At 44.4% G+C, this 502-nt stretch overlaps 1 protein-coding gene across 1 annotated transcript; it reads left to right on the forward strand.

The window, feature by feature from the left end:
* Positions 1–70: 70 nt before the first annotated feature.
* On the forward strand, positions 71–258 carry SARC_18035 (hypothetical protein; the record flags this gene model as incomplete). Its single annotated transcript, XM_014287882.1, has 1 exon — positions 71–258. A coding segment is annotated over one exon (188 nt), but the record flags the coding sequence as incomplete, so codon positions are not given.
* Positions 259–502: the final 244 nt, after the last annotated feature.

Consider the following 502-nt stretch of genomic DNA (forward strand, 5'->3'; position numbering starts at 1 on the left):
GATTACTGACATACTTACCACTATCATAGTGCTAACCCATGCACAGGAACACTATCATTTTAATCAGCCAATGAGTAACTTTAGTGCATATACCGTTCATATACCTCCGCAGGTGTACGATATCGATGTGAAGGTACGCGACGCCGCAATGGCTGTGCTATCGGATGCAGCCGCGCATATGTCATGCCTCACAGAACTCATCGCACAACGACCGCCACTAAGACATATGGGCGAGAAGGCTGATCCACTATACCTAAGGTGCGTGTATTTCTATACATATGTATGTCTGTATGCCTGTATGTCTATATATATATATTTATATATATATATATATTCCGTGGGTTCTATTCCTTGGTTGACGGGAATTTTATGACAGAATCGAGAGGCATGGCTGTGAATAGGTATGCTACCTTTTACAGGCGAGGCCGAGTGAGGTCCCTGATAGGGCACACAGGTTTATGGTCCAAGCCATTATACCGGACAGCATGTAGCGACTGACAGT

Source organism: Sphaeroforma arctica (assembly GCF_001186125.1).
Source record: "Sphaeroforma arctica JP610 unplaced genomic scaffold supercont1.13299, whole genome shotgun sequence".
Classification (NCBI taxonomy): domain Eukaryota; class Ichthyosporea; order Ichthyophonida; genus Sphaeroforma; species Sphaeroforma arctica.